Consider the following 26971-nt stretch of genomic DNA (forward strand, 5'->3'; position numbering starts at 1 on the left):
CCTTGGACATTTCTGTCTAATTCTTCCTCTAATACTGTCACAGACATTCCTACATGGGAATCCTTAGGAGCCCAGGCTGCAACAAGGAGAAGAATTGCCATTTGGGTAATTACTCCAGACATTTGAGCAAGCCAACTGTCCTGGAGTCTTATGGCATCCATATCCATTGAATTAGCTGAAGGACAATATGGCATTCTTCTCTCTGAGCTGATGCTGGATTCAATTGAGGGGAAAGTTGGCAGGAAGAGTAAGCCACCCTCATGCTGATCTCTGCCTTGGGGAAGGTGGGAATCTCCAGCTCTGGCTGCTGGGATGTGCTCCTTGGGAGCTTTGCAGCCTCCAGAGAGGCAGGTCAGCCCGGGGTCGTGGGGCTGCACCACCTCCCTCCTGCCCCAGTTCCCTGCTGATCCCTGATCAGAGGCATGGAGAAACCTGAGTGCTGTCTGGGTGTGGGGCTGTAGTGACAGACTGGGATGGCAGTTGTGCAGTTTGGAGTGTGTCCCCATCCTCCCTTTCTCTCTGTACTGTTCCTAGCAAGAAAGCAGGGCAGCTGGGTTTGGCAAGGCACAACTTGTGCCTGCACTGTTGGCTTCACAGCCTGAATTCTGTGTTGAATTTCATTTTGAAGAACCTAGAAAGGAATCAGGTACCATCAGATGCAAAAATCCCCAGTATCAGTGGGAACAGCTCTCCAAGGAATTCAGTGTGACTGCAGGCTCCGTTGCTGTTTCTGGCTTTTGGAAAGCGCTTTCTGGAGCCATCCAGGCGTGAGTCCTGTCCGGTGTGAGCTCCTCTCAGGGAAGGAGACTTCCTGTCATAACAAGATGAAGGTGTAAAAGGAAAATACCAGTCCTCTGGAATGTGGGCTTGAAATCTGGATAATCCTTTGCATGGGGAGAATGTGAGATACATTTGTTACGGCTTGTCCTGGGAGATGGAGTTGGAAAGGAAAATTAGGCAATTGTGTGAGAGAACAGAAAAGTGAAACCCAGCTGAATTGGGTTCTGTTCCCAAACTGGAATGATGTGATGCATATTTTTTTGTAGAGTGGTCTGAATGAAAAATGAGGAGATTTGAGTAGTGAGTTCTGTGGTTTCTGATATGATTTTTTATTCTTTTGCATTTCATTTACTTGCACTTAGGAGACCTAAATTCCTTTTACTTCTATAAAAGATACAGCCCTTGCAGCAGAGTGTGTTGGAGTAGATGGCTTTTTTCTTAAAATAAGCTACTTTCACATGAGTTCAACTTAACTAGATTAATTTAAAGTTGAGATAAAGCAATACAAGTTCTTTATCAAGCTGGTAATTCTCAGTCTTCTTCAGGAATGGGGTTGAACAGTCCAAGGATTTGCATATTTCTTTTTCAGTTTGTTTGGCAGACTTGGTTCTTCAGTAGTTCCTCTCTAAACTAGGCAGGTTTTGGGTATTTGGGAATAAAGAAACCACAGAGATCCATTACTTTTGTTAAGTAGATATTCAGAGGAATGAAAAATAGAGAAAACTTGGATTTGTGCATTTATTTTAGGCTTTTAAGGTATATCAAGACTATCTGAAAGTGGTCTAACAGGAGGAGGGGAAACCTGTTTGGAACCTGAGTGTCAGTGATATTAATCTCTGCCTCTTGGAATACCAAAGGGAAAAGAACAAAGCTGGTAATGGTGCCGACCTTCACACAAGGCACTGCTTTTTATTGTGGAACTTAAATTTGTGTTAATTAAAATTGTTCATCTGATACTAAAAAAATGCTCCAGCCTTGCTTCTTTAGCTCCTGGCACATCCTCATCGTTCCCTTCCAGGCCAGACAGAGCTTGAAGGATAAACCAGAGCTGGTGGATAAACCAGGCACGTTTTCTTCTCCAAAAAAAACATTGGCTGTTTTTCTCCCCTGCACGAGATGAAATGGCAGGAGCCCACAGCTCTCATTTTTCAGGTCACTTTTTAATGGCTGGACAAGTGCTCCTTCTGCACTTTCTGAGATCCTGCATTTGTTCTAATGTGTGGAAATTCTGGAAGGACACAGAATCCTCCTGGGCACCAGCACCAAACTGTGTTCCTTCATTTCCTACTGTGCTGGAGCTGTGATTTGTGTTTTTCTAAAGGTGCTCAGGTGCTGTCTCCCCTTCTCAGATGAACTGTTGTTTAAAATCTATTTTAAAACTTTTGCTCTGTGACTCTTGGTGTTAGAATGGTGTGCTGTTTTGTGCTAGCTGTAATTAAGTTTTTGGGTTTTGTTGAAATTCATTAAGAAATCCCTGTGGTTTTTGAGGATTCTTTATGGGATGGGCTAGGGGTGAAGGCATTGCTGTGAAGTGGCTGTGGGAGGCTGATGTCCACCAGTTCCTCTGGGAGTCTGGAAAGGACTAATCTCTTTCACTTGCCCTGAAATAAGAAACATGTTTCTGTTTAGCTTTCTGGTCATAAAAGAGCAGCTGAAGTTTATGATGCTTTTACAACAAAATCAGGATTTTTCTCCTTTGCCAGGTTTGCCCAGGCTTTTGTTTCCAAGCCCAGTATGGAATTGTTTGGAGTGGAACAATGTTAATGAGGTCACTTCTGTGTTGTGCTGTGACTGATAATGTGCACAATAATCTGCAGGGTTAGTAACCTGATTTGCTGCCTGTTGGGTTGTTGCATAGCCATAATTCTCAGAGAGCTCTTCCTTTCCTATCCTCATTAATCTATAAATCTCTCCCACTTGTTGTGTTGGTGACTTGAGTAGTTACTACTTCTTTTTCTGCTGACGTCCAGCATTTCTTTAGTATGTGCTTTTCATGGCTTTAATTTTTAATAACATTCAGCTTTACACTTTTACACAGCTTTAGGGATCTGTACAGATACTGTGTCACCTCTTCCTTGTGCTTTGCTAGACAGGAGCATAAAGGCTTGGAAAGTATGGCATTCCCTGTGAGAAAAGGGCTGTAATGAGATCATAGAATCATGGAGTGGTTTGGGTTGGAAGGACTTCCAATCAAGTTCCACCCCTGGCATGGGCAGGGACCCCTTCCACTATCCCAAGGTCCAGCCTGGCTTTGGACACTTCCAGGGATGCAGGGGCAGCCACAGCTGCTCTGGGCACCCGGTGCCAGGGCCTTACCACCCTCACAGGGAACAATTTCTCCAATATCCCATCTAACTCTGGCATCTGGAAGTGGGAAGCCATTCCCCCTTGTCCAAGTCCCTTTCCAGGCTTTCCTGGAGCCCCTTCAGGCACTGGAAGACTCTTTTTGTTCTAGTTTGCATTCTACAGCTCAAAGCCCTGAGCACTGTGGACACACTGGAAAGCTTGGTCCCACCTTAATGACAGGAGGACAGAACTTGCTGCTGATGGAGCCCTGCTGGTGGTGAGATGGCTCCACATGCCTGGGCTGTGGATGGTGCCTGTGGCATCCCTCCAGCCTGGCAGATCACCTGGGAACTGTTCTCCCTCTCTTGCAGCTGTAGGATTTTGCTCAGCAGGAGGGATCACCGCAGCTGCGTGGATCAACTGCGTCTCCCACGAGTGAGGCTGGCACCTGATGGGAGGAGATGTGTCTGAAGAACTGCACAGCTCCACAACCTCCTCTGAAAAATCACTCTGGCTGTGTGCCCTTGGCTCATCATGGTGTGACAGGGACAGGGCCACTGTCTGCAATAAGAGCCACCCTGGCTGATGAGCAGGCTGAGTAGGGATCTGCACAGTTGGGCACATTGCTGGCATAAACCTAAATTTGAGTCTTGGCTTGTTCCTGCTGCATTGGAAGAGAGAGGAGTGCTGCCTGGAAGAGGGAAATAGATGCTGCACTTCTCTGCTTGAAGGAGGGACCATTTTTGACTCTCAAGTTCACAGAACTGCACTAACAGGGAACAAGCTTCCCTGGCTGAGTATCTGTCCTGTGGACAGTCCTAGGGAACATCTTGACATTGTGCCCTTGAGGGAACCAACACAGGAGCTACTGTGTTTCACGTACTCTGTTTGCAGTACAGTTCCTGAGTCTGAAGGACAAACACAGGCGACTGGGAAGAAGGCAGGGCTGGAAAATTCCTCTTTTGTGCTTGGTTGCTGCTTGATCCCATTGGTTTGATGTGCAAATTCTCCTATCCATGACAACACAAACTGGCAAACTCATATAAAATGTAGTACATTTTATGTACTGGGACACTCAGAGTGGGTGTTCAAGAACCTCTTGGATTGTGTCCTATATACAAGTGGCAGTTGTGGAGTGATTGTGCATGTTGGTTTCTTCCTTTGAGAGTTTATCTGAATGCCAGGGTAGGAACTGCTTGCTTTGTCTGGCAAAGACATGCTCCAGACTGGGGAGGGGATTTCACATGCTTCTGACCCAAAAGCTGCAGCTGATTTTACAGGTGTGTGTATCATTGGTTTGGATATGTTTGTTATTGTATTATATATAAAAACTGGCTTGTGCAGAGACTTCGTGAAGACTGGTATAGTTGTAGGATGAGCTGGACAAGGAGCTGATTCAGCCTAAAATGGCTTTGGTTTTATTTATGCAGGTTTTTTCTGTATATTTGCTGCTTTGTTGATTTGTTAATTTCTAAGATCAAGGACACCATGATATTGGTGTTATATTCACCAGATATTTCCCTGTGCAGAGCTGCCCTTTGAGATACTCGTATTTGTCAAAAGCCTTACTCCTGAAAGGGAAACCCCATGTGAGCTTTTATCGAAAAGCCTTCAGTGAGGTGTCACATGAAGGGAAAAAAGGGACCTGATGGGAGACATGGAAACACCTCAGGAAGAAAAGTGTCTTTTTAGCTGACAGCAGCTTCTTTGAAGCACACTAGAGTCTTGCTGCATGTTTTGAGCTCCTTTCTGGATGGCATGTTTCAGCTGCAGGTTGGATTGGTAACAGCGTGATTCCGGCTTGGTCTCAGTCCCAGAGTGGAGCAGACACTTGGTGGTGAGGAAAGCCACATGCTTCCCAGGCTCTTAGAGACCACCCCTCTGCTGGGATTTTGGGGAAGGTCACGAAGTGACTCGCCCAGTGTCCTTCTGTGACAGCAGCATAGATAAAATATGTTATTCCTTAAGTTTTTTTCTATCTAACTGCTCCGGGTTGGAAGTATTTTAAGGCCTGACTGAAGAGGATCTTGATGTCCAAAGGGAAGAATTAAATCATGTATTTCACTTGACGTGCTCTGTCTGACTGCCGTGGGAACCCTTCCAAGTTCCCCAGGCTGTTGGGGTTCCGTGCTTGCCCTGCTAACGGTGCTCTCTGTCCCTGTGGACAGGAATGCCCGAAATGCCATGTCACCATCGAGAAGGACGGGGGCTGCAACCACATGGTCTGTCGGAACCAGAACTGCAAGGCGGAGTTCTGCTGGGTGTGTCTGGGCCCCTGGGAGCCCCACGGATCTGCCTGGTGAGTTCGGGAGCGTGCCTTGCTGGAAGGCGAGGAGGTCGTGGTGCAAACGGCACGGATTTGGACTGAAATCTGTGGAATCGGTGTCCCTGTTACAGGTACAACTGTAATCGCTACAATGAGGATGATGCAAAGGCAGCAAGGGATGCACAGGAGGTGAGTCCATAACCTTTGGTGATGAGGGAGATCAGCGACCCTGTGGTGCTTTCTGTAAACCTACACATCTGCTCTGAAGGAATTCACGGATTCGGGCACAAATCCTAAAGGACAGTTAAGTCTCTTGACTTTTATGATAGGGATGGCTTTGTCTGGTATGTGCTACCTTTGTAGAGTTGAGCCATGCCCGTGGTGTTACTTTTTTACAGCTGGTCTGTCAGTGTGAAGAAAATAAGATTAATGACTGTGTATTGAGTCATCTTGGTTTTCTTGCACTATTTAGCACATGGTGCCTTTCCCCTGCTCTATAATCTACCTGAGATTGCCCTCTTAGCATGAGCACAGTAATTAGAATTCCTTACTAGAAAAAAACCCCAACAAAACACCGTCTTCTCACTTTCGTCATGACATTGAAAGCATTTGAGTGCTGTACCTTGAGTCGAGAGGCTGAAATACAGAAGTGATGAGGCTTGAGCAGTGTGGTTGTAATTGCTTCCAAGGTAGGGAGCGAGGATGTCAGAGCTGTGCTGGGAAGTGCCCAGGGTGCTTCCCAGGCTTAGTGGGGCCACATGGAGCCGTCTGCCCAGTGTCACGGGAGAGGAGCCTCCTTTGGAAAGGAATCTCCTTCTCTGCATCAGGAAGAGCCTTGTGCAGGATTTACTTCTCTTGCAGCTGTTACTTTGTTTTAACTATTTGTTTTCTTTCTCCCTAATGGGAATTAACACAGCGATCCCGAGCAGCCCTGCAGAGGTACCTGTTCTACTGCAACCGCTACATGAACCACATGCAGAGCCTGCGCTTCGAGCACAAGCTCTACGCTCAGGTGAAGCAGAAGATGGAGGAGATGCAGCAGCACAACATGTCGTGGATCGAGGTGCAGTTCCTGAAGAAAGCAGTCGACGTCCTCTGCCAGTGTCGTGCCACACTCATGTACACTTACGTCTTTGCCTTCTACCTCAAAAAGAATAATCAGTCCATTATCTTTGAGGTAGGAGAAAATTGGGTTATCAGGAATTCAGATTTAATGCTTGGAGGCCTCTAGTCCCCACTTTTACCCAAGTTAGTCTGGTTTAATATTCTGTTGTACAGAAGTTAGAGGCTCTCTGGGCATTGTGTAGGATTGTTTGCTCGAGGAGTCACAGAATCATAAAGCTATGGCTGCCCTAACTCTGGAAGTGTTCAAGACCGTGTTGGATGGGGCTTGGAGCAGCCTGGTCTAGTGGAAGGTGGCCCATGGCAGTGGGTGGACCTGGATGAGTTTCAATGTCTCTTCCCACCCAAAATCAGTCTGGGATTCCATGATATCTAATCCTTTTTTATTTTGGTACTGATTCCATTTGTGCTGAAATAAACATCTCCCCCTTTCCTTTACCCCCCCTCAAATACTCTTTTTCTTTTGTCTTTACAGAATAACCAAGCAGACTTAGAGAATGCTACAGAGGTGCTTTCTGGGTACCTGGAGCGAGATATATCCCAAGATTCGCTGCAAGACATAAAGCAGAAAGTACAGGATAAATACAGGTTTGTGTTGGAATACTCCTTTCTCTCAAAGCTGTGAGTGTTGCCATGCCCTGTGTCAGGTAGTGATCTGAGCAGTTGCCAAGATACAGCTTCTCCAGAGCCACATCCTTGGGCTTGCTCTTGGCTTTGTGCCACCCATTGTGATCAGGCAGTCCCTGGGTGTCTGAGAGCAGCAGTGCTGTCCCGCGCCAGCCTCGAGTCCTCCCAGAAGAGCCCACACGCAGATGCTGGCAGTATGTTTGTGTGTCCCTCCTGAGAGCAGCTCTCAGGGGAAGTGACAGCCTGCAGGGAGAGGCTCCCAGCTCTGTCTTCCATCTGCTCTGCAGAGCAGGAGCTAGAAGATGCAACCCTGGAATAGAAAAAATCCCGTGTCCAGAAGCAATGGCTCTCAGTATACTGCTGTTGTTCACAGAAGGAGCATGTGGGAATGGCCAGCACCGGGATGGGATCTGCAGAGCGAGGGCCAAAGAACAAGGAGTGACTTTGTTGTTCCAAGCTGCCAGCTTTGGCCTAGGATGAGCTGCCAGCAGAGAGCAGTTGGCTCTTTTAATTGTCTACTGGTCCATTTGTGCAAAACATGGGTGTAAGAAAGCTGTCCCTGAGGATGAGGTAGAGAGCAGCCTGCCCAGCTGGGAAGGGGAGCAGGGGACTGAGGTCCAGGTGACATAGATGCCAGTTCTTTGTTCAGTCCCAGGAGAATAATTTCTGCACAGTGGAAAAGTACAAAGCTGAAAATGCGGATGAGTCACAGGATTAGGGCTTGCATTTCTGAGGCATTTTGCCAAAATCACTGAATTTGTTATGCCTGGCTTAGGGGGAAGAAAATATCCAAAGTAGGGTGAGCTGTAGGGATCAATGGACTTTGGGGCGTGGCAGGAGCTGTTAAGGTTTGGTGGCTCATCCTGCCCAACTTTGGCAGCACAGCTGGGGCTGGACAAGACTTTCCTGACCTTCTTTTTGAAGACATTTTGTAATTTACCCTTTAAGGTCACTATTAAATTGGTGTTTCAGATGAAGCTGCTTGTTTACGTCAGTCCTCTGAACCTGGATGCTTTTGTAGAAATGAAATTAAAACCTAATATAGCCTGAATCGCTTGGAAACAGTATCCCAAACCTGCCTTCACATTTCTGGGAAGAAAGAATGCATCTGTCAAGCCCATGCAGGTCCCTAATTAACCAGTTCAGTCATGTCTTAATCATGTCCTGCACGGTGCCCTTTGATGCAAGACTGGGAGCAGGATGTCATCAAGGTGGGTTTAAAGAGCCCTGGGAAGCTGCAGGAATTGCCCTCCAGGCTGGTTTGATTTCAGCAGTTTGTCTTTGCTTGCAAAGACATATCTAGTAAACAGGATTAAGCCCCCCACAGCCAACCAGCAGAAAAATAACTAAAGTTTGGAAAGCAGAGACCACGTGTTTGCCATCACATGCTCCTGAAAATCAATAGGACTTTGTGTACTGGGGTATCTCTTGGACCAGCTGACAGCGGTGAGGGGAGCCACAGCTGCTCCAGTGGATAATTAGTCATTCTGATAATGTCCTGAGCAGTAGGTGAGGAATTCCTGCCAGGTGTTAGTGTGTGTTTGTGGTCAGGGATGGCTTCCCACTGGGAGATTTCTCCTGAGGGATGCCTCACCACTGCCAAGCAGCCAGAGTCTCTCAGGTGCTTATTTGGAGTTTGCTCTTGGAACCTGAATTCTGTGCTTTTTGTCTTCTAGCACACCCGAAATGACCATGGTATCCTTTGCTGTGTTCTGTGATACCCCTTTTCCTCAGGATCAGTGGTCCTGGGAAGACTGGACTGGACTTGGGAGCAGTTTTATGTGCAGCAGTTTTCAGTCAGCATAGGTGGGAATGTTCCAAAGGTGTAGTGTCTCTTTGAGAGCCATATGTTGGGATGTGAGTTGAAACCTGCTCTCCAGCCAGACCAGTAACCCTCCACAGGGAAATAAAACTGTCAGTACTCCTGAGGTTTTCATCATGGACTGGTTTGGGTTGGAAGGCATTTTAAAGTAAATGTTCCACCTCCTGCCATGAGCAGGGACACTTTCCACTAGACCAGTTGGCCTTGAACACTCCCAGCTAGTTTTTCCCAGCTAACATATGCCTTTTTGTTGTCCTGATGGGGCTTAGAGCAGGCACCAGCCCACACTTAAGGAGAGCTCATCCCATTCCATGTGTCACCACCAACCTGTGCTCAGGCTTTTTCAAACCACAGCTGCTGCTTCCTCCTCTTCCAGTTACTCCTGAAGGTTTCTCAGCTGTAGAGGCTCATGGGGTACTTTTGCCTGAACAACTCTGAATTTGCACATTGGTTTTCCACCCAGGGATCTGGAGCTGAGTGACTAGAGCAACCAAAGTCTTAATTAGTGCTGTTAACGGGCTGTAAATACCAATTCCCTTCTCGGGGGATCAGCTGTTTCAGAAGTGAGGTTTGGATAACTCGGTGCCAGGGATGCTCCATGATTGCTGACATGCCTTCCCTGCTGTCCCTGTCCCCCGCAGATACTGCGAGAGCCGGCGGAAGGTTTTGTTGCAGCACGTGCATGAAGGCTACGAGAAGGACCTGTGGGAGTACATCGAGGACTGAGCCCGGCCCTGCAGCAATGAACTCTGAACCCTTTCCCATCCTAGAGTGCTCATGCAATTCCAATAAAACCCACCCAGGGCGCTGCTCCGCCTCTTACACCGCTGGTCTGTAGTACCGGGATTCTGTTTTGTTAACAGAAAAATTAAGTAAATTATATTGTAATAAAAAAAAAAGGTAGATAAACCATTGTACAACAGTATTCTAGGCGGCCAAGAGTGTGACAGACGCACTAAGAAACCCTCCAACTTTAACTTGTAACGTAGCTTCATCCTCCAAACCGACTCCTTTTTCTTTTTCTCTTTCTTTTCCTGTGTGTAGTACAGATGAAACTTAAACCAGTTTCTTGACACTGCTTTTCATGTCCAAACCAGCCATTTTGATGGACTTCAGTAAGGGGGGGTGGCTCTCCCACCCCCCTCCTCCTCTCTGCCACCCAAGTACACAGATGAATGTGGATTGGCTCATTGTAAAGATGATTTCTGGGGAGGGAAGGAGGGGGGTACACAGCAAGGAAAAAAAAACCCCAACCTTTGTATATGACTTTTAAAACAAAAAGAGGACAACACAGTATTTTTCAAAGTTGTATATAGCGCATATGCATGGACAAAGAGCAAGCGTGGCACGTGTTTGCATAATGTTTAATTACAAAAAATATTTATTCTTTAAAAATCTTCAAGATTATGTCTATTTGCTGTGCATTTTCTTTCAGTTTGATTCTTTTGTTTGGTTTTGGTTTTTTTCCCTGGGCTGGGGTGGGGGAAGCGTGTGCTGGTGTAGTGAATATATCTATATATATATATATTTTATTTCTTTTCTTTTTGGAAGGCTTTTTCCAGAGCTGTTTGGTTTCTCCTCTTCCTGCAGTTCCTTTCTGTCCAGGGCCTCCCCCAGGTCTGTGTGTGTATCCATTGCTGGCGACGGACGCGGCCCCTTGCAGCTCCTGGAGCTCTGGTTCAGGATGCTTTGCCTTTTTCTTGGTTTATTTTTGGCCCCAGATCTTTACCTGCCCAAATCCAGCTCTCTGTTCCCACTGGTGCACGCAGGACACGTGCTCTGATCGCAGAGGAGGGGGGTGTGTGTGTGTGGGTGTGTGTGTGTGGGTGTTCTGGATCCGGAGGTAGGACATGGAGGGGTGTTTTGTGTTTTGCACCACTTCTCCAAAGACTTCCTGCGAGATTTTGTCTGTGGATCTCCTCTCCCTCCCCTTTCATCTGTCAAATGGACCCTTTCTTGCTGTTTTAATTTTCACTTCATTATAACGAGTCGTAACATTGAAAAGGAAAGCTGATGGAATTGTCTTTGTGTTTGTTTTGGGCTCAATCACTGGGCGTCCTGTCCTGGCAACTATTTAACACTCTATCTAGTGCAGTAGAAGCTGAAATCAGCTGAGTATTTTTCAATTAAAAGGGGAAAGAACTAATGAGTTTAGCTACTGAGTCCATTTTTATGATTTCTGTAACAAGAGCTATGTTAAAGTAAACAATTGGTGGTGGTTTTATTAAATTTACTCCTGTATAGGAATTCCTTCTGTGGTATTTTTCACCAGGCAAGTGTCCTCTAAGCCTCCTGCCACTCTGCCAGCTTCCAGGGGATGGAAGTTGTGAAGGGATCAAATAAACAAGGCAGATTCCCAGGCAGGGCTGTAACATGGGCTGCTGTTTCCAGCTGGCAGCGGGGTCACTTTGGCTACCTCCCTGCTCCTACCGACCTTCCACGGATGCGGTTCTGTCCCTGTGTGCCTGCTTTTCCCTTTATTTGCCCTGGAAATGAAACGTGAGGGAGTGCAGCCGCTTTTCCTGGTGCTTCTGGAGGGGTGGGATGGCGCAGAGCTGCCTCTATCCGTCCTCGCCATTCCCGTGGGGAATTCTCCGTCCGTGCCTTGGAACACTCGGAAGCTGGAGCATGGTGGGCTGGGCGTTGGGTTTTCACTCCGTGTTTCCCGAAAGGAATACGCCAAGGATGTGGGCACTCCACTGGAAAGGAAAGGCTGTGCCGATGGCTGGTAGCAAACCTAAAGATCGTTGTCAAAGCCCTGTTTTTCCTTTCCTCCGGGTGAATTACCTGGCTGCTGGGACACCATCCCCACAGACACTGTGGAAATACAAAGGAAAATAAACAAAATCCACCATCCCACCCTCCCTCCTGCGAATGTGGGGCGGGGAGGGAGCGGGGCCGCGGTCGCTCAGCGCTTCCCGGGCCGTCCCTCCTCACTAGCGGCCTCATTCCCCTCTACACCACGGAGTTCCCAATAAAACCTTCCAAAAGCCGGACATTTCATTATTTCTGTGGTTATTTGGGTGTTTTTCACGGTAAACGGGGGCCGGGACCTGGAGGGCGGGCGGGGATGAGAAAAGCCGGAGTCCTCCCACCACCACCACCACCTTCCCGCCGTGCCCCGCGCGCCATGGCGGCGCCGGAAGTGGCGGGCGGTTGCCATGGCAACTCCAGCCCGCCGCGGCCATGGCGGAGCCGCAGGACGCCACGGTGAGGGGCTGAAAGGGACGGGGTGGGAGGGGAGACGAGAGGAGGTGAAGAGAAGTGTGGGGCGGCGGCGGGAAGTTCTTTTGAAGAGCGAGGTTTTTAATCTGCACACTTGGTATGGAAAACGTGAGGGAAATTCAACCTTTGCTGAAGTAATCAACATTAATAAGCGATTATTAAGTGCTGGAACAAGGGCAGAGCAATGGAGATGGGGAAGGGGCTGCAGCACAAGGAGCAGCTGAGGAAGTTGAGGGTGTTGTTATAAATGAGAAACAAAGTCTTGATATTCAGCAAAATTTCGACTGGTTTATTTTATATAGACAGAGCAACGCAGCGCTGGGGAAAACGTGGGGGGTCACTGCACGCTGCCACCGAACTTGGTTTTCAGCTCCCTTTTTATAGCAGGGTTTTCCTTGTAGTAATCAATAATTGTTATTGTTTTGTTGCCATAATTCTGCAAGGTAAGCAGTGGTGGTCAAAGAAACTTTGGAACAATTGGTCATGGAACCATCTGGTCTTGGTAGATAGAAAACAGAAGAAGTGGGAAGTCTGATCTTTAGCAGATAGTGTGTGATCGATCACACAAAGGCAGGAAATCTGATTCTGCAAAAAAACCTTTCAGACTATGGAAAACCCCCTTTTTTATTTTTTTTTTTCTTTTACAAACTGATATACAATATTCAATATACAATATTTATAACAGGGGGATTTAAACAGAGTGGGTTTAATCATATATTTCCCTTTATCTAGGTCCGTGTTATTTTCTTATTTTAAGTATTCTGGTTTGTACAAACTCCAAAACTTATATGATTAACACAAATCATTTCTCAATTATCACACAACCCAACCCATTCTATAATTCCTTAGTTTTTTGTGGTGGAGGGTGGTTGCTCTGAAGCCCCACAGGGGTCACTACCCTGCCTGGGTTGTTCAGAGTACTTAGAAACGATCTGGACAACAGGATGAGCAGAAAGTTACTCAGGTGAGGAGGAAACAGGAGAAACTCCAGAAAAGTCTTAACAGAGTGGGGTGAGAGGACTTGGAATGATGGATGTGCAGATTAAAAAAATGCAATATATAAAAAAATGAGTTGTTTCTGCTGGTTATTCCTGCTGAGGATGGAGTGCTCAGAGTTGGGGTAATTCGATGAAAATAGCAACTCAGTTTTTCACAATAGGAATCAGAAAAGTCAGTAAATTTTTAGAAACTGTTAAGAAACAAAAAAGTAAACAGTGAAAAAAAAAAAAGGAAGAGCCTTTCTCGGGTTATTTTTCATGTCTCAAGCATCTCTGATCTGGCCCATCTCCAGTAAAAAAAGATGCAGCTAGAAAATGTTCCTGAAACATTGCAAGGAACAAAGATAGACTGAATCTCTGATTTTAACAATTATTTATTAAGTAGAGGGGAGGTGACACAGGTGTATAAAATCCTGTGTTGTGTCTTCCCAGAAAGCAAAGTGAAAAATAAAGATACTTTCCTGTGTAAACCCGTTTCTCTTCTGTTTGATATTTGAGGTTTGATGGTTGATGCAAAGTAAAAAAATCACATAAAGTTAATGTATTTTCCATGGACTGGGAGCTCTGGACAGTGTTTGCTGGGGGAGGTTCCCTGCCCTCCCTGTGATGGGACATCCCTGTGCTCACATCCTGGAAACTCAGATGGTTCCCCAGGAACAGCTCTGTCCTAATTGACTTCATAAATATTTTATGATAAATGTTTTTGACTTATTTTCTGTGTGATCTCTAATTAGTGTCCTAAATACTCCAGTATTTTTTTTTTTGCAAGGTAAAATCACTTCCCAGGATGCTTGTGATCAGGAGTGACCCCATGAACACGGATGTGCTGCACAATGAGGGTGTTTATTTAATTGAGCTGTGCAACAGAAATCTCTGCCTTGCTTGGCAGGGCAGACTTTGTCCAGCAGCAATGCTGCTATTTTTATTCTCTCCTGTGGGATTTGCCACTTGTCCTTTCTGATTATTTTCTGGAACAAAACTTCAAGAAACCTTGCCTGGTATATTTGCTACTCCTGGTTTCTGTCTTTGCAGGTTTCTTCTTCGCCAGCGGCTGCAGAACCAACAAAGCCCCGGCCTAAAAAAGGTTTGTTTGAAGATATTATTGTACTTCTTGGGCAGGTTGGTTTTAAGGTTTCTTCTATAGTGTTTGCAGCTGTCTAGGAGGAAATAAATGTCCTCTGGGAAAAGAGGAGACTGTCTAGACTGTAATTTGCTGAGTACCAGTATTTTTCCAGGGTCTCTGTGAGTTCAGTGCTGTTCCTGGCTGACTTACCATAGCCACAGCCTGTATCATGTTTGCTTATAATCTGTGAGACTGTTTATTTTATTGTGTACTTTTTTATGGGGTGTTAATGAGTTTGATACTCATTTATCCTCTCAAATAATAATGGGTTTGTTTTGGGTTCTTCAGAATGATGTCTTGCTATGGAAATAATCTTGGGAAGCAAACATTGTCTTGTGGGGTTTTTTTTTATGTCACATGTTCCAATCTTTGAACTAAAAGTGATATCAAATCAGGCAGGTTGTGACTGAGCTTAATTATTGTTCCTTTGCTTTTGTTTGCTGTTTCTTTTTAATACTGAAAATGTGTTAATTCACTCAGTACAAATTGTTGTTTTGAAGTCTTGGTTGAATCTGAACTGGAACAGGTACAATTTCTGTCGTTGGTTCAAAAATGTCTGACCAAATCCTCCTGGTTTTTGAGGGATCTGATAAATTCTTCAGCCTCTCCTTTCCCCCTTTCCCTGTTTTTGAGGCAGGACTTGTTCTGACACACACAATGAGTGTTTCCTTCTCTGTGGCACTGCTCCCCTTCCAGCCCAGATCTGGTCACTGCAGAGCTTTTGTGCCTACCTGAGCTGAGCTTTTGGGATGTTTTTTGATTATTCTCCTTTCTCCAGTGTGCAGAGGGCCCCATCAATTCAGATTCTAATTAAGAGTATTTACTCCCAGAGCCAGAAGCAATCCTCCTTTTCCCTTGCCTTTGCATTCAGGGAACCTCAGCTGGTGAACAGAGTCCTTTGGCCATTTTCTGCCCTGATGTGGCTGTCAGAGTATTCCTGGGGATGAAGCCTGCCTTGGGATAATGCTGGCAGTAAAAAAGAGTTTGATTGCAGCTGGGCACTGCAATGACATTCTGCATAACTGGGTTCTTTGTCATGCATGAAGGCCTGGGAAGCTGGAAAAGCCACTTTGCTTTTGGGTAGCTCAGGCCAACCTCACATAGTCCCAGTTCCTGGTAGGAGAATTCCAGCCCTTGAGCAGAGGATGGCTTTCCTGGACATGGGGCTTGAGGTCTCAGCACAAGCCCAGGCCTCTTTGGTAGCTTGGCCAGGGCTGAGGAGAAGATTGCTATTGCTTCAGGCCTGCATGCAAGTAAAAATAACTCCCAGATGTACTTTTATCTTGACCCTCAACTCTTTCAGAGCAAGGATGGCTCCAAAATTACTCTAAATTGGTTACTCTTAGGCAATTAGTCTGACTTCCATGGAGGCACTGATGGACTCCCTGGTGAGCTATTTCATCTCTCTCCTTTCCTATAAAGGGTATGACTCTCATCTCCTCATCCTCCATAACCCCCACCCTGCTGTGCCTCGTTGTACAAGTCCCATTTATTTGTGGCTCTGGATCTCCCTTTTATACTGACACAACCCTTGACTCCAAGTAAACTGTGATGATTAAAAAAAAAAATCCCCTAGCTTATGACTTTTGTAATTCTCTTTTCTGTCCTTTAAGGTAAATTGAGGCATCTCCAGTGCCTGGCACACCTCAGGTCATTCTGACTGCAATGCTTTCAAAGCCTTTGGGCTCTGCCATTTAATATTTGACTTCAGTGCAGCAGGGAAAGCTGATCTGAGCTGCCTAATGGTTAATCTCTGGGAAATGAGGGCAGCAAAAAGATTTGTACTTGGAGTGATGTAACAGTGTCCTCTGTGTGTGGGTGGGGGACTTGGGGCATGAAAAAGGGGAGGAGGGAGAATGAAGTGATGTTGTATATGTTTTTGTGGAATTTGGCAGGAAAGAGCAGCATCTTTTTTTCCCATGACAGCTGGGTTTTTTTTTAATAGAATATTTGTAGAACATCTTAATTAAATATCTCGTCCCATTTTAGTTTGGCTGAGGAAAATTATGATGAACTTTAGGAGCCAGGCTACATCAGTGCTGTTTTAACAGAAGAGTGCTCATAAACTTACTTTAAACTGACATTTTAAACATTGAATGGCCACTTTCTGTTGCAGCAAATTGCCTTTTTATATTTGCATTGTGTTTTCAAGCAGGATAAAGCTTTGGTGTCAGTGTTTCCTCTGGCAGGAGAGATCCTGAACTCAACATTAGCACAAACAGGTCTGTGAAATGCAGAGACCATATGAACAGTTTGCTGTGGGCAAAAATTTTGCCCAAACAGAGCAATAATGGATGATGTGGCTGCTCACAGGTGTAGCAGAGTGGGACCAAGTCATTACTGAGGCCCTGCACTCAGCCCAGTCAGCTTGTCTGTGTTTGTGTTGGGCAGGAGTGAGGTATTAAATGTGTGTTTTGAGAATGGAGTCTCAAATTTGCCAGAAATCATTGGAATGACAAAATACACGTGAGGTTTGTAGCTTAAACCAGCTGGCCACTGAAGTTTTCAGCAATGCAGGTCTGAATACATTTGATATATTGCACCTGAATTGAGTAGCTTCCCCTCACTCTTCCTTGTATTCCTCCTATGAGCTAAGAAAAGGTGGAACCTACAACCAGCAACTGGATTGTGTGGCTCTTAAAACAATAATGTTGAGTTTGGAGGTGGAATTTGCTCGTGAAGTTGCTGATTCATCATGTTGCTGTTGGGCTGCCAAAGCCTGAAAATTGGGATCTGGGAGAGTGTGGCTTGTAGGCAGGTCAGCCCTGAAGGAAGAGGATGAGTGTTCAGCAAGGATGAAGGAGGTCTGAAAGTTCTGGAGCAGATGGTGCTGGTGGAATTGGGTTCAAAAATCTCTCCATGCTACAGTCTGAATTAACAGAATGTGTGGAGGTGACTCCCTCCAAGGATCTTGTGGCCACACTTGGTGACAATTGTCCCTCAGCAGCTGACACAGGAGTAGTATTCATTATTTTGTCCTTTATCCCCTGTTGGGAGAGCTGCTCCAAAAATCAATTCCCTTTGTTTCTCCATCAAGATCCATAACTCTCCCTGTGCTGATCCCCAAGCAGCTGAGGGTGGAATAAAGGGAGCTCTGTTCCTTGAAGTGATAAGGAGTTAATGTCAGCCTGCTGAGGTGGGGTTTTAATCTCCCTCCTGCATTCTAAATTAATCAGATCTTTTCCTAAATGCTTTACTGGCTTGGAATTGAGATAGGCAGTCTCCCATCTTCCCACTTTCTTTTTCCCATGCAGGCAAATCAAATAATTTTATAGGATCTGATAGTACTGGAGTGGAGAAGTGCTTTTACCAGCTTGTTTATTGTTTATTTTTATGGAACATAACTTGAATTTATTTTCCTTTATTATGGAAAAAATGTTTAGAAAGTAAGTCTGGGCCTATGTTTGTCTAATAACAGTTCAGAGGTTAATGGGACCATTTTAAATGCATTTGGATTTCTACATGAATATGAGACCTCAGACTTTCTGAGATGCACTGATGGTGTTTTAATGACAAGGTAGAATCCTAAATGTGTACATAGTATAATAAACTTACTGGAGCAAAATGGATTTCACTTGAATCACTGGGAAGAACTTGTCCTAAAAATCCATTAATCTGTCAAAAATGAGATCTGAATTGTCATCAACCACCTCTACACTTAGCACAGAATGGGTCAGGTAGATAATTTTCAAAATGAAAACCCTGTAAAACTGTTAGCAGAGATCAAATGTTCTCCCAGGCCTGGGCATTGGGGTATTTTTTGGATGCTTTGTAGGTATGTTTTTTTCTAGGGTTTGAAGCAAGGAATTAACTGTGACCTTTGGAAAAGTGCTCTGGCTTTTGTTGCTTTCCATTTATCAACCACAAGCTTGGCCTAATATCCAATGACAGATTTTGGATGCTTTAGGCTTTTGGTTAACAAAACATTTGGAGACATGAAATGAAAAGTATCATATAAATGGTTATATTGCAGTGCACTGCTTGGCCTGTTGGGTGGTGCTCTGGTTAGGAAGTGCCAGTGACAACAAACAATCTCAAAATGTGGCTCTTAGGTAATGAATAATGCTCAGATTATGCAGAAATAGGTAAGTGGCTTTGGATGATCTGTCCTGTCTCTATCTGGATGGCTCCTGCTTGCCCACATGAACCAGTGGGGATCCCTCCTGCTCCTGCAGATGTTTTAAGGGATTCTGTGAGTATTTAATCTGAAGAGCAGGAACTCTCTTCCCCATGGAGTCAATTCCATGCACTTGCAGTGCTGATAATTTCTGAATTTCTGATACAGTTTCTTAAATCAGTATAAATCCATTCTTTGAGCTGGCTTCAAAGCTGCCTTTGAACTTGTAAGAGTGAAGCTGCCTGAGAAATCCAGATAAAAACAACCCCCTTGAGTTAAATTAATTAATACTTCTAAGTGTGTCAGAAAGAAAAGGCCTTAGTGGGAATGTCGTGGTCGGAGGGAGCCAATTCATCCTTATCTGTCCATACCCATTCGCCTCCATTTGGCCACGTGCAAGCCAAGATCTTTTAGTCCATTTGAACCCCCAACCTTGTGGGAAGAAATTGGTTCCTAAATAAGATAGATTAGTTGGTAATTACATCATTGTTTTATGTAAGAGACTTGGGTGTCTCCATCTCGCCGATAAGTGGGGAACAGTGAGTGCTGTGTGTGATGCTCTGGATCTGATACAGCTGCTAGTTTTGACTAGTGAGATTAAAAAATGGATTGTCATTTCTGGGTAATTAAATTCTATAATATCCTTCACTTCATCCTCTTCTCCCCAAAATAACAGCCCAGTAATCCCTGCACTGCAAAGAACTGGTAATACTTAAATTGGAATGTGCTAGCACAGCTCTGCCCTCTTGTGCATGTACATTAATATCTGTGCTGACGAGAGCAGGGAATCCTTTGCAGGCAGCACAACAGGGAACATTTTAGTACCAGTTTTTAAAACAAGTAAATTCATTTTTTGAAGCTGCTTTGAAAAGTCCTTGGTGCCAGGCAAGTTTCTTTATATTTTAAAGCCTTTCGCTGCAGTTTGTTGGCATGCTGCGTACAGATAAAATGGCATCTCCTCGTGGGTATTTAAAAATAATTCTGTAAAAATAGTAAGTGACAAATTTAGGAAGGGTGGGATTCATGTCTCTGCATTGAGATGTCTCTGATGCAGAACAAGTCTCAGCAGATCACCCCTGCTCTGTATTTAGTCAGTGGAAATGGCATCTGTGCCATCCCCTGACCTCTCTCAGCCATGTGTGCTGGGATGAATCCCTTCCTAAGGATGCCTGTTCCTGTCCTTTACCTTGCAGACAGCCTAAGGCAAGTCACTCATATCTTCATTTTTAGACACTTGAAGGAGATGCAGCTCGCTCAAGAGTCAGAATTCCCAATGTGCAGCTGGAATTTGAACACCTGAGTCTCCAGTGACATAATCACCTGTTGCATTTAGCCTGGCTCTCCTGCAGCATCTGTGCACAGGAATGATGGGATGTGTTGATCAAGGAGCAACTCACTGAGGGCTTTTTGAATAAAAAGTATCTCCATTCACTCCTTGCAGGGCCTGTCCCCTTCACTACCAAGCTTCCAGCTGCATTATGTGTGCTGCAGCTCCTGGGATTTAGTCACTGGTTTATGCATAATTCTCCACAATTTCATTCCTTGCCTGACTGTGATTCATTTTTATACTTCTCATCAGAAGGAGGCAGGGTGTGCTTCTGTGACTGTGTAATTAAAGACTATATCATTAACACATTTGTGCAGTAGGGAAGAGTGAAGGTGCACAGGCAAATGTTCATCCTGGTATAGACTGGGATTTCCCATCTGGAAAACTTCATCCTGAGGCAATGAGGCAGGAAGAACTCAAACTGTGGGGTTTGTAGTAGGGAATATTGAAATGTTTGCAAGACCAGCTTCTATATTTATTTGTGTATATATATCTATGTTCTTATGATATTCCTTCAGTATAACATTCTTTGGCAGTGGATGAACTGAGGACAGGTTCTAGGTGCTGTTCCTTATGGAGTGCGAAGTTTCCTGACATGGTTGGATTGTGGTCCTCTCCATGTTGGAATTTTATTTTGCTTTCTAAAGAAAAAGCTTTTCTTACAAATGTCTTATAACGATTTTAGTTTCAATTTCCATGTAAAATACCTCATGCTGTAGACAGAAAAAGACTAAGCATAGGAATTAAAGCCAAAGGAAGGATTAGACTGGAAATCCCCAAACTACTTTGCTCCTGATACTGGAATTAATGAGAAGCTGGTTATTTTGGGAATGCCTGCAGCCACTTCGTGAGGGAAATATTTCCCATCCCAGTGTTGTTGTGGGAGGAGACAGTGAGGAGCCTGCAGTGAGTATCTCAGACCACCTCTGCTGTTCATAAGGCATTTTATTGCCAGGCCTTTGCAATGGTGTGCTGTTCTTCCCAAATCTGGGAACAGCACTGGCAAGCAGACACCCAGAGAGAGCTCAGACTCCACCTTGCCTACAAAAGCACAAGGCATCGAGCAGGATGTGGTTTAAACAGAGAAGATAAGAGTTGGGATGTCATGCCAGGGCTTGGATCCTTGAGTATCTCCAGGTGTGGTGTCTGCATCCTCAGGGACTTAAGAACTAACATGTAAAGTAGCCTTTTTTGGGTGTTTTTTCCCCTATTTTTTTGGTGTTCCTCTGTTCTGAGCACATCTCTGCTCAGCAGTCAGCATTAATGGTCAAAATTGGCTTGTGCAGAGCAAACAGACTCAGTTCTCATTTTTCACAAAGAGTATACTTTTTCAATTTTTTTATTTAAATTTCTCTTCAGTGTTACTTGTTTGAATCAAATTTTAGACTTGAATTGAGCATTATCAGGCCTGAATTAAACTTTTTATGGAGTGATGATCAGGATCATGTACTTGTGTTAATGTGTGTAAATCTCATCCCCCCCAGATGGATGCAGGACTGCACAGTGGTATCTCACCAGTCTCCTGCTGCTAACAGAGATTTCCCAGTGACCAAACTGGTTCTGCCCCAGGGAACCTCGCTGTCACTGGGAGGTCCAGGAGGATGACAAATGTGTTTTTATTTACAGATCATACCACTTCACCTTAAGGTTGAACTTGAGCAGCATGTAGTAGAAGCCAAATAATTGAATAAATTAATTCTATTTATATAGCAAATCAGTGTATTTATTTCATAAATGAAACCATCGTTCTTTGGAGTAACTCAGAACTGTAAATGTCTTAAATCAGGAAAAAACACAAATCTGAGCAAGCAACTCAGTGAGATTTATGCAGTGCAAAGTAGCAAGAGAAAATGCCCTTTTTTCCCCACGACCTGCAGTATAAATCAGATTTAAGATACAATTTTGAAGTCTTTCATCTATCCTTGGCTAATTTTCCTGCAGGGGGAGGTGGAGAGTCAGAAATGTTGCGCTTTTTTTGTTGTTTGAACCGCTGTCTTGCAGCCTCCTCGCAGCTTTCCCGGCCCCTCGTGGAGCTGTTAAGCGGCAGCTCCGGGGATGAGTTACGGCTCCGAGCCAGCGCCGGCCTGCCCGTGATGAGTTTTATTAACCCCGGCTGACTGGAAATAACGAGCAGCCACACGGCTTTAGGGCTTGATTTACAGATGTTCCAGCAACAATTTGCAAACGGGAGAACAGAGGGAGAAGGGATTAAACAGAGGATGGCTGCAGTGCTGGTCCTTTTTTTTTTGCTGTTGTTTATATCCATTTTAGAGGGATTTGTGCATACAAACACCTCTATTCTCAGATATATTCATTCACACATGGTGAGTGAAATACAGCTCGTAGAGCCTTTTCCAAGAGCTGGGTTTTGGAGTTATTTTTCATTATTACTGAGTTTTGGATACATTAACAGCTCCATTTTCAAACTCCAAGGATGGATCTGGGCGTAGGAAGAGCAATGTTCCTGTGCTAGTTTTCTTTCAAAGCTCTAATGTATTTATACTGCCACAGTCTCAGTAAAAGAGGCTGAGGAAGGAAGAGGATTTTTTGTTAAATTTGGCTCTGCTAAAAATTTGTAGGATGCTCCTCTCACACCAAGGCAGTCTGTTAGTTTTAAATCTTGGTAAGAAGATTGATATTAGAGCTTACAAATGCTTTCTACCCATTATCATACCTTGTTTTGGAAAATCCAGTTCCCTGCAGGGCTGTGTTGTTCTGTAGAAGCTGTTTGAGTGTGTGTCCTATTATTTTAGTGTTATTTTTGCCCAGAAGATGCTCATTCCCTCCCTGACAATGGATTTACAAACACATGGAATTCTTGGTGTTGGCAGCTTGTGAAGCTCAAGGCAAAAAGGAGACAGGCACAGATGGGCTTGTCCTTCATATCCATATTTATTTAACATGGATAGGAGAGCACAGAGCATTTGGGCTGTAACCACAACTATGCCTGAACCTTCTGCAAGCTCTGGGAGTGGAAATAATGGTAATGCTGGCAAATCATGTCAGCACACGTGCACAGGAGGCTGGGCTGGGAGTGCAGGATGGGGCGGTGCTCCACTGAGAATTCCATGTCACCTCTCAGATGTGGATCCTCTCCTGCAGCAACAAGTGCATTGTCTTTATGCCATTGGGAGTTTGCTGTTAAAACAATGACTGGAGTTGCTTGGAAGTGGGGATTGAATCTCCAAACTCATCCAGTCCTGCTGCTGTGTGTCTGAGTGAGCCTTCCCTGCTGATGGGAGCTGATAACCTGCATCTCTCTGGCTTTGCCACAGCCCAGCTTCCTGCTTTGATTTCCTCAGAGCAAGGTGCAGTGGTTTTAAACTGCCAGAGGATGGGGCTAGGTGGGATATTGGGAAGAAATTCCTGGCTGTGAGGGTGGGGAGGGCCTGGAACAGGGTGCCCAGAGCAGCTGTGGCAGTGTCCAAGGCCAGGCTGGACAGGGCTTGGAGCACCCTGGGATAGTGGAAGGTGTCCCTGCCCATGGCAGGAGGGTGGGACTTGATTATCTTTAAGATCCTTCCAACCCTAAGGTCCTTCTAGGATTCACTTTATAAATTCTTTTGTGCTCCTGCTGCCTCAGTAATCAAAATGTCACAATAGAGAATTCAGGTACTGCCTGGTGTTTGTTAGTTTTGAAAATATCTCTGTTCTTGCATGATGCTGTTTTGCAACATGGAATTTTGAATTAGAATTTGGAAAGGGGCAGCTGAAAAACCTTTCCCACATATGTGGTGCCTACCACAGTGGATCCAGACTGTGGCTCCTGAAGCTACTGCAGTATAAAAAAATGTAAAATACTTCTATTTATCTGCCTTTACAAAGCTTTTCTGTCCTCTCCTTGTGCTGTATGTTATGTGTGCTTTAGGTTATTGGGCATTTTGGGCAATAACAAATTCTTCTTTATGTCTTCTTGAGTCTTTGCTGCTCTTGCTCAGGTTGTTGCAGGTTGGGTTCAGAGTTGGAAGGTGTGAACTGGGGCTTGGACCCTTTCCAATAATCTGGATTGGAAGAAGGGCTGGGCTCTGAATTGGTTTTTTCCCTCCTAGTTGACTAAAACGTGTTCTTGAGCCACTTCTTACTGCTGGTGCTTTAGAAATCATTTTTCCCATGAAATCTCAAGAATTTTTCCCCTCTTCTTTTTAGAGCAATTTAGAGCCCTTTTATTAAATCTAAACCTCACTGTTTGATAGTTCATCCCTAAGCTATAAGTGCCCAGTATGAAGATGCAAGCACAAAATATTTTCCTAGGGAGGTTTACACAAAAGGGAATAACATTTTATTCCCTTTTATTTTATTATTTTATTTAGTCCTTTGAGAAAATCTATAAGAGGATGAATAAGGGGAAGAGTGATGATAGAAGAGCACAGATACAAACCTGATGATCTCACTCTGATTCTGTCAGGGTTTCCACTCCAGTGGCTTCCTTAAAGGAGCATTGTCAAAAAGAAAAATCACATTGCTGGAGGTGGCTTGTGCAATCAATCACTGGCCAGCAAGGGGATCAGATGGATTCCCTTTTGAATTCAATCAAAACAGACTTCAAAGGAATAATCATATATTTGGTGCCTGACTCCCTGGCACAGGACTTTTGCAGTCCCACAAAAGAGAGGCCAAAAGACAATTATGCAAGTTATAAACTCTTTTTTTGATGTAGAACCCAAGTTCTTTGATGATTGTGTTTTCCTAGACTGGCCCTTGGGCAGATTGATTTACAGCAAATAAGGGCTATTTGTTTCTTCACTGCTAAAAAAATCTAAACTACACTTTTCCAACCTGTGCTGTGCAGTGCCTGGATTTTTGCTAGAACTGACAAAGAAAAGTGTGTCTTCATACAGCAGTGACAAAGGAGAAACTCCTGGAGGTCCATATATTGCAGAAGGTGTTTTATTCCCTTTCTCTGGAGCTAGAGACCCAAATAGCTAGGCATTTGTATTTCCATTTTCTTCAGGAGGATGCAGTGGACCATAGCACTGCCACAGCCCTTATCAACAGGCTGAGGGAGATAAATGCACCAGGAGCAGGTATCCACTGCTTTGTGGGAAAGCAGAAATGCAGGTTAAGATGGTTGTGGCTCTGGAGAGGTGTATAAATAATTACCATTAATACTTTCTGTAACAATCTTTTACTTCCCACAGCCATTTTTGGGCCTCCACAGGGGGGGATCAGATATGTTTCTGTGTCAAATTTAATCATGAATTTGGACACAGATTTTGAAAAACATCAGAATTGTTTGCCTGCTTTCAATATGCTTGTCTTAGGGAGAAAGAAGGAAAAAAACTATTTGTGTCTCCTCAGTCATCCTTGTTGCTATTTCTGAATGATTTTTAGGAGCATAAAATCTCTCTGTGCTTTCCTAGTTGCAGAGTTATCCTTAGGTCAGTGTATCACTGGGAGGCAGAGCTGGTTCATCTGCAGATGTGAATGGTGCTCACTCCTGGGGCTCACGGTGCCTTTTGATTTCTCCATTTTCTCTCCATCCCAGCACATTTAGGCAACTCCTCGAGTTTTCCCCTTTCCCTTTGCAGCCTGATGTTCAGCATTTCTTCTTTCCCATCCCTGTTCCCAGCAGGCATTTCCATGGTGTGGGAGTGAAGTATAACATCCTTTTTGTCTCATAAGTGTGAAAAAGCTCTTTCCTTCAGGAATTAAACAACCAATCCTCCATACCCTCTCTGGTGTACTGGTTCTTATCTTAGCCCACAACATTGCTGTATATTTTGACCTTTAATGGTACTTTTTCTTTTTAACCTTCCAGTAAGGCAGGAACAGATTGTTGGAGACCTAGTGGGGTGTGTCTGGAGATCTTTTGATTATTCCTTATTTCAGACAGCTGCAGGATTTTCTAATTTGAGGCTGTATTAATAGACACAAAATGGTGAAGGATACTTCAGTTCTCACTGTTGGTGGAATGTTGATGGGTACATAGAGTTTGTGTGTCTGTCCTTAAATCCATACTTACAGAAGAAAGTGGAAAGTGCCCAGGTGTGTCAGGTTTGGTGTTTTGTATCAGATTGTGGCACCAGGAGATGCCAGGCAGGGAAGGACACACAAGTCCAGCTGCTTTTACAGAATCCCAGGCTGCTTTGGGTTGGAAGGGACCTTAAAGCCCCTGTGATCCCACCCCCTGCCATGGGCAGGGACACCTTCCCTTGGACAGGGTGCTCCAAGCCCTGTCCAGCCTGGCCTTGGACACTGCCAGGGATGGGCAGAGCATTTCCAGTGTCCCCAAGTGCCATGGTTCTGTCACACCCTGGTACTGGTAATAGCCTACAAAGGGAAGTAATTACAGTGTCATTGCATTAGGTAGCCCCTGGATGGGCTTCAGATGTGAGATAGAGGGGGTTCAATCCATTTGTGGCTATTTAGGCAGCTTCTTGAGTCTTCCCTTCGTTCTTTCGCTCTAGAAGGATGAATAGGAAACATAAAGCCACCAGAAATCAATTAATTATTAAATTGATTATTAAAGTGCCTTATGTACAAAGGTCCAGGTGCTCCACAGCAAAGCAGAATTCTGGAACATTTGGATCCCTGATCTGTGCATTTCTGTATGCTTAGGCTGTTTGGATTGCTCTTTTGTTTGGATTACTTCTTTGTTTGGATTACTCTTTTGTGTGTTTGGATTACTTTTTTGTTTGGACTTCGAGCTTTCTATTTGTTTTAGGGTGGTTGAACCTTCTTTAGAAGGTATTTGACCTTAAATTGCTAGTATGCAGATTTAATTCTCAGCTCTAATATAAATCTAGGTGGATATTCTAGAATTTAAGAAAGAAAAACCAAGAAAATGAGAATGGCTTTGTGAAATGTTTTCCAAATTCAGCAGCTGAAGGATCTTGGATTTAGGAGCTCTCAGTGAAACTGTACTTCACATGTGCTCCAGAGGTGATTAAAGCTCAGCTATTCCAAAAGATAATTACACTTGGCAGCTGCCTGCCCTTCCCCTTGCAGGGTTTCTTTTCCCTCACCCCTGATGGCAGAGGGGCCCCAGTGTCCCCCTGTGCTGCTGCAGCTGAGCTGTGTCTGGGGTGGCCCCAAAGGGCTGGAGAAGGTGTCCCTGTGTGTGTCCCCCCAGCTCTGCCCCAGCCCTCGCCCGGCTGTGCCTCTGCACTCATGTCACAATATTGACTTGCAAAAACGGAGCTTTTGGGCCAGTTGCTATGGTTACCCCTCAGAATGGAGACTCCAGTCCCAGGCAATACATTCCCAGCCTTAATGAAATGCACAGCAGTGTGTTCAACTTGTAAACCCGACGTGGATATCGCTAAGCAACATCCATCC

General features: G+C 44.7%; 2 protein-coding genes across 2 annotated transcripts in view; both read left to right on the forward strand.

Annotated features, from left to right (window-relative positions):
* Positions 1–10305, forward strand: part of ARIH1 (ariadne RBR E3 ubiquitin protein ligase 1) — a 48095-nt gene extending 37790 nt beyond the window's left edge. Inside the window, exons 10-14 of the mRNA XM_056500287.1 lie at positions 5235–5365; positions 5464–5521; positions 6249–6509; positions 6930–7042; positions 9545–10305. Of these exons, the coding sequence (XP_056356262.1) occupies positions 5235–5365; positions 5464–5521; positions 6249–6509; positions 6930–7042; positions 9545–9629 (648 nt within the window). The 3' untranslated portion in view covers positions 9630–10305. The remainder of the gene's footprint in view (positions 1–5234; positions 5366–5463; positions 5522–6248; positions 6510–6929; positions 7043–9544) is intronic.
* Positions 10306–12032: 1727 nt separating this feature from the next.
* BBS4 (Bardet-Biedl syndrome 4) overlaps positions 12033–26971 on the forward strand; it is a 34893-nt gene continuing 19954 nt past the window's right edge. Inside the window, exons 1-2 of the mRNA XM_056500288.1 lie at positions 12033–12113; positions 14159–14210. Of these exons, the coding sequence (XP_056356263.1) occupies positions 12090–12113; positions 14159–14210 (76 nt within the window). The 5' untranslated portion in view covers positions 12033–12089. The remainder of the gene's footprint in view (positions 12114–14158; positions 14211–26971) is intronic.

The sequence above is a fragment of the Oenanthe melanoleuca genome, chromosome 10 (genome assembly GCF_029582105.1).
Source record: "Oenanthe melanoleuca isolate GR-GAL-2019-014 chromosome 10, OMel1.0, whole genome shotgun sequence".
NCBI lineage: Eukaryota > Metazoa > Chordata > Aves > Passeriformes > Muscicapidae > Oenanthe > Oenanthe melanoleuca.